The sequence below is a fragment of the Struthio camelus genome, chromosome Z, assembly GCF_040807025.1.
Source record: "Struthio camelus isolate bStrCam1 chromosome Z, bStrCam1.hap1, whole genome shotgun sequence".
NCBI classification, from domain to species: domain Eukaryota; kingdom Metazoa; phylum Chordata; class Aves; order Struthioniformes; family Struthionidae; genus Struthio; species Struthio camelus.
Window position 1 is genome coordinate 55,463,072 of NC_090982.1, and position 6,000 is coordinate 55,469,071.

General features: G+C 36.1%; 1 protein-coding gene across 1 annotated transcript in view; it reads right to left on the reverse strand.

Moving 5' to 3' along the window:
• LOC138064775 (adhesion G-protein coupled receptor V1-like) overlaps positions 1–5,285 on the reverse strand; it is a 273,548-nt gene extending 268,263 nt beyond the window's left edge. Inside the window, exon 1 of the mRNA XM_068928702.1 lies at positions 5,206–5,285. Within this exon, the coding sequence (XP_068784803.1) occupies positions 5,206–5,227 (22 nt within the window). The 5' untranslated portion in view covers positions 5,228–5,285. The remainder of the gene's footprint in view (positions 1–5,205) is intronic.
• Positions 5,286–6,000: the final 715 nt, after the last annotated feature.

Here is a 6,000-nt window from a genome sequence, read left to right on the forward strand (position 1 = left end):
TTTACCATACAGTAACGTTTAAGCAAAAATTGATCTGTTTTTCAGCCCCACACAGGAAACTGTCTTTCACCTATACAGTTCTAACGAAAAAAGTAAACATGTTTTACTAGTGGAGAGCTATTTACATTGTTTTACAGAACCAGGGCCTAGCTTTTTATCTGGGGCATGTCGCCCCAAGTAGAATTTGTAACAATATAAGCACTCACATTCTCTCTTGCACAAAAAACTAAATTGATTTTTTAAAATACAAACAAATAAAAAAACAGCCATGAACACGCTTAGCACATCCCAGTGGACGCTTATTGTAGAAGCAACCGCAAGACTTAGCCTATCTCAGGATCAGGCTCTTAAATGTATGGAACCAGAAACACAGATGAGGAAGGCCTGCAGACTTCAGTGATGAATGCCTATTTATTTCACTTAACTGTTAAGATCTGAAGTTTCACATTAATTTCTTTTTGTATCTCTCTTTTGGAGGTTGCTCTCCTTTCCTCAACATTTAATATATTTTTAGAACATATCAGCTGAGGACAAAACTACTATGGCCTGAAGTGCCTACTACTTGGCCTCAATGAAGTACTATAGCCAAAAATGAGTAGCATGTATCAGAATAACTAATCATGGGCTTCTCCAGCATATTTGTTATTTCTCTCATATTGGCATATATTTAAAACCAAAAATAAACAACCTACTGTGCAATAGCACTTTACACATAACAGCCTTGCAGAAAAAAAAATCTGTAAGGTTCAGAGCTGTAAATTATAGTACCATCTATTCCCTCCTATGAGGCTCTTTCAGGTATACGGACAAAAGAATTATTACCATCTCCAGTAGCTCCTTAGAAGTTAATAAGCATGTATGAGCCAAACAGAATTTTAATATGCTACCTAATTATTAGAATAAATAGCTCAGTGAGCTACTCTGGACTTCATAAAATTATATTATGAAACATGAAAATTTGTGTCAAATATTTACATTAAATTTCAGAATCATATCAAAATAAGTTTCACTTCTATGGTTAAATATATTCACTTGTTACTAGACTGCAGTAAAGAATATTGTTTTTATTATGGCTCAATATTTCACAAAGTCCCTCAAAAGACTTCTCTCTATAAAAGAAAAAATATATTTGCATCATTTTTGAAGAGATGATACTATAAGACCCTCTCTCCAATCTATACTATGAATTAGCTCCTTACATCTGGGCAATCCATTTTAAAATGAAACACATAACAAAGCATCTACATGCTGAATAGAACTCCCGAAGCAAAACTGTTTAGATTCCAAGGCTCTTCACACTATCTTTCTTGTGCATTGTGGTTTCGTTGGCTTTTCTAAGACTTTTAACCTATGTCACAATTTAATAATCACTATTTAATAATTATAATCATTCCCTTATTAACTGGGTATTTCTTTTTCTTGTCCTAAGGCACCCTGTAGTTCAAGACAAGGAAAACTCTTTGTTGATTAGTTATTTAAAACCAGCAACAATAACTATGCTGGAAAGAAAGGTACTTTGAGAGGATTACACAGAGCTAGTTCTCAACAGCACCAAGCCGAGAGAAGCAAATTACAAACCCAAGTACCTCATTGCATGTAACCAAATTGGCTGGCTGAAATGCTAATTGCCTTTCAGCAAAGCTAAAGACAGACAGGGGACCTTGTGCTTCAGAGAATGACACGCATTTTTTACTCCACTTCTGCACTATTGTCTTGCTAAGAATTATTCAAAATCTATTCATAAATGTAGCTCTCTTCCTAACCTTTAAAAATGTGGGAAATTTCTAGAGCTCTGACCAACACCTCAGATCTGTTGGTCTGCCAAATCCATAACAGATGGCTGAATTAAGGCCACATTAAATCCTTAATGAAGCAAAGCTTGAAACAGTTCAGAGCACTAATATATTGGATCAGTCCCGGCTAAGTGAGGGAAGAAAAGGAAGTTTCTTCTGCTATCAAAAAAACGAATCATAATTGTATTCTAATAAATTTATCTCAGATACAAAATGAAATAGCCAAAAAAAACCCTCTTCTCCTAAAAAAAGATTTTGCTTTAGTATGTTAAATGAAATTCTGTTTCCAATTTGCTAAAAAAATTCATAATCACAAAAGCTGCAACGGACATAGAAATTATCTTTTCCGTTGATTAATTCTGCCAGAGAAATTTATCCTGCCAAACAGCACATAGCCTTTACACAACTTTATCCCAACAGCAACCTTGGTTTTGGCTTACAAATTACCTTAGCAAAAGGAACTTAAACAATTTCAACTAGTTTTACAGGAAAATTTAATAAGCCAAACTATGAATCACTACTTCTCATATTTAAAGCATATTCTAGAACTCCTAGTTTTAAAATTCTTTCTGCAAATAGCCACAAATTCTCATCTATGGAGTAAACTCAGTCTTGAGAATCCTTTTCGCACAAAGTATTTTCCAGTTTGACTTAGGTAAGTAAGGCTTTGCAGAAATAGCACCATTTATGATTCAATCACACTCTTCAGAGTAAAAAAGATAACAATAGGCCCACCTAGAATAAGATAAATGGCCTATAACATTGATTCCTGTAGTCAATCATCTGCCCTAGGAAACTAAATTCCAGAGCAACAGCTCTGTAAAATTGAACTTGATAATGTAGGAGTCACTTTATTATACATTGAAAGAAGGGTTTATTATACATTGAAAGAAGTACTCAAATGCTATGCATGCTTACTTCCAGTGAGGGAAAGTATTATATCCAAAAGGGATTAGATCTAAAGAGTCCAAGCTTGTAGGGCTGAAATGCAAGCACAGTTTATATAAATGAGTAGAACCAATCAGCAGGATTACTCATATGAACATAGTTATGTATGTGATTATATCTTTGGGAGGTCAAGACCTAACACTTTCTGAGCCAAGAATTTCAGCATAATACTCATATTTTCTCCCCAAGTATAGTTTGCATTTCTTAGAGGACAAGTTAGATATTAACCCAACACCAAGAATACTTTGTAAAAGGCTGGTCAAGGGGAAAAAAAAAAAAAAAAAAGAAAAAAAAACAGAGAGCAGAGTTACCCAGCAATGAAATGAAGCTAAATTGCCTTACGCTACCTCAAATAATAGCAAGGGCCGGATGTAGAGTTGATGGTTTTTACGCCTACCAAAAACACCTTAGGCTAAAAAAATTCAAAAATAGTTGAGACAAATTTTAATTTTCTCTCTTTGAAAAGTGATCTAAGGATATATTTTTCAATGATGTTTTCAACCAAGTTTTTTTAAATTAAAGTTTTGTTAAGCTTATAATTAGTATGAAATACTTTTAAAAATATAGTAACTAACAATCAATCCATCTTCAGCATATTGTAATCCTGGAAAACCCTGGTAGTTCTGTAACAATATAAAAGGTGATTTGTAGGTCATAAATGTTCTTCCTCCCAATTGCCATAAATTGTTTGTATCTTATGACTGAGATCCATATGGAAAGTTTATTTCTACAGTTCTCATTTTCTGAACAGTCACACTAAAGGCATATGCTTTCCTAGCTTTTGCAGTAGTTCAGTTGAAGTCATCTGGAACATTCATGTGTGAGGTAAAACATTTTTTTCGTGGAAATCCAAAAGAAAGAAAAGAAAAAACCTTGGAAGTCAAAATCTTTTAAATAACATGCTGCCATGCATGTTAGATGTTTTAACAGCAACGTGTGTTTTAGCCCTTCTTCTGAACCCTTCTTTCAAATAAAGCTCACAACAATTTCCAGAGGAGGAATTACATTGTAGGTTTCGTTGTATAAGGATCAATCTCATTCAGTAGCATCAATTCTTTAAAACTTACCTACTATTATTTTTCAGCCTTAAAAAATGCTGAGAGCACAAACAAACTGCCCAGGACTTGCTCTCACAAAAAGTAAATAGCATTTTTCCCATTGACTTCAATGTGAGCAGGATACAAACCACAATTACAAGCTAAGAAGCACATACCCTCATTATTGGGGTTAATTAGTTCAATTAGATGGATACTTAGTGAGTATAATTGATTTTTTCACATAGAGCTATTGAAAACACACAGCTACGTTAGAAAGCTATTAAAACATTAAACTATATGTTAGATATCAATAACATAAATATTTATAATAACATTAAGTTAGCATTTCAGTTCACCCTTGAAATACATGTTAGTTTTTACATTATCAACTATTTGGCCATTTCAATTCTACTCCTAATCTGCTATAAATGATTTTATTCCCTCATTAATCTGGTTCTCCTTTTCACATTGAAAAACTGAAAACATTTAGTAGGTGAAAGCTTGTTTTAGGCTTCAGGGACAGATCGACTGTGTTTTAAATATACCACATTCTACCCTTAGTTACTGAACTCCGCTCTCATGGTAGATTCTCCAACGCCTATTATTTAACTGAAAGTATTGTTCTAGAAGATGCGTGCAAAGTGTATCAGAAAAAACACTCGGCTTCTATATGATGAATAACGTGAAAAAAAGCATCATCTGCTGCTTCACAACTGTCTCTACTATAAAGCTATTATACACTCGTTAAAAAATGACAAATAACGTTTGACAAGCAGTTCCTAACACATTTTATCTTAAATTTATCTGGGTTAGCCAGAGTGAATTATGCAATGTTTTATACAGAATTAGCATATCAAAAGCTATGAGAATAGGAAATATTTCAAACTGCAACTGCTTACATATCACATATTTTATCATAAACCTATTTAAAATTCATTCCTTATCAGAGGATGATTTGAAAAAAAAAAAAAATTCCTTCTAATTCACTCTTTTGCAATACACAGCGCATACGCAGCTCCTCCCTATTTTGATTTTATTTTCACTTAATTGAAATAGTCAGATGAACGTCTTGTGTATTTTTGAGAGTTAAAACAGACAGCTCGGACATTTCAGGCCAAGTTTCATCTCGATATGATCCCCTGAGAATAGGATTTTCCATTGGAAAGACTACTGTCACCACCTGCCCTGCTCTACAGGACAGAAAGAGGAGCTGCTGAAACAACAGAAACCTTAGCAGACTCCTACCATCCAGCAGCCACTCATGGGCGAGCTACGCGCTCAGCTCTGCCTGCAGCTGGTTAAACCCTCTCCCTCCTGCAACAGGTGCTGCTGACAGAACTCCAGAGGTGCAAAGTGAAGATCTCTGCAGCTAATACAGGATGCTTCAAAAGCAACTACCAGCTCCAATACAGCGATAACAAACGTACCTAAACCCGGAGACATGAGCATCCGCGTCCTCTGGACTCGGCCAGCCGCCCGCACACACTCACCGTCACTCACACATTACGCATTCCCCTGTCTCCTACTCCTCCCTCCTCTCTATGCTGCGTCCGGGACACTCCTCCCTCTTCTGACTCCTGCCGCCTTCCTACTGCCGGGGAGACAAAAGTGGGTGGGACTGAGGAGGACAGATCTTTCAAGCCCTCACGCAACTGCCCCCACTCTGCTCTAGTTCAGATAGAGCTAGCCCCCATAGCCACTGCCCAGGCAGTTCTTCCACTTAACTAGGGCTGGACTGCTTTATTCCTGCAGGCAGCAAAACAGGCAGGTTCTGCTTGGATTCTGACAGATTTTTGGATTCAAGTCCTCAGCCGTGCCAGGACATATAGCCGGTCTTAATCCACAACTGTTCAGCGATGGGCAGGGGTGCACAATTTCCATCCCTAGATCCAGCACCTTGCACTCAGTAATTCCTCTAACATCTAAGCCTAGTAACATGGAAAATACTTAATTCTGATGAAAACTAACTTAATACCATTTACGTAATCTTTACTGTATTTCTTAATTGTATTACCATACTCTTTGAGATATCTAGTAGTTTTTAAGAAGTGAAAATGCTATTGCAAACTAATGCAGCAGCATCACAATTTCATTTAGTTGAATCCAGTCAGATGCACCAATGCTCTCACACTTCCTAATATATTCTTACTCTACTATAAAAACATATATCTTGTACTTCAAGCTTGCTGGAGCCTGTCCTTTTTTTTGTGTGCCAAACCCAC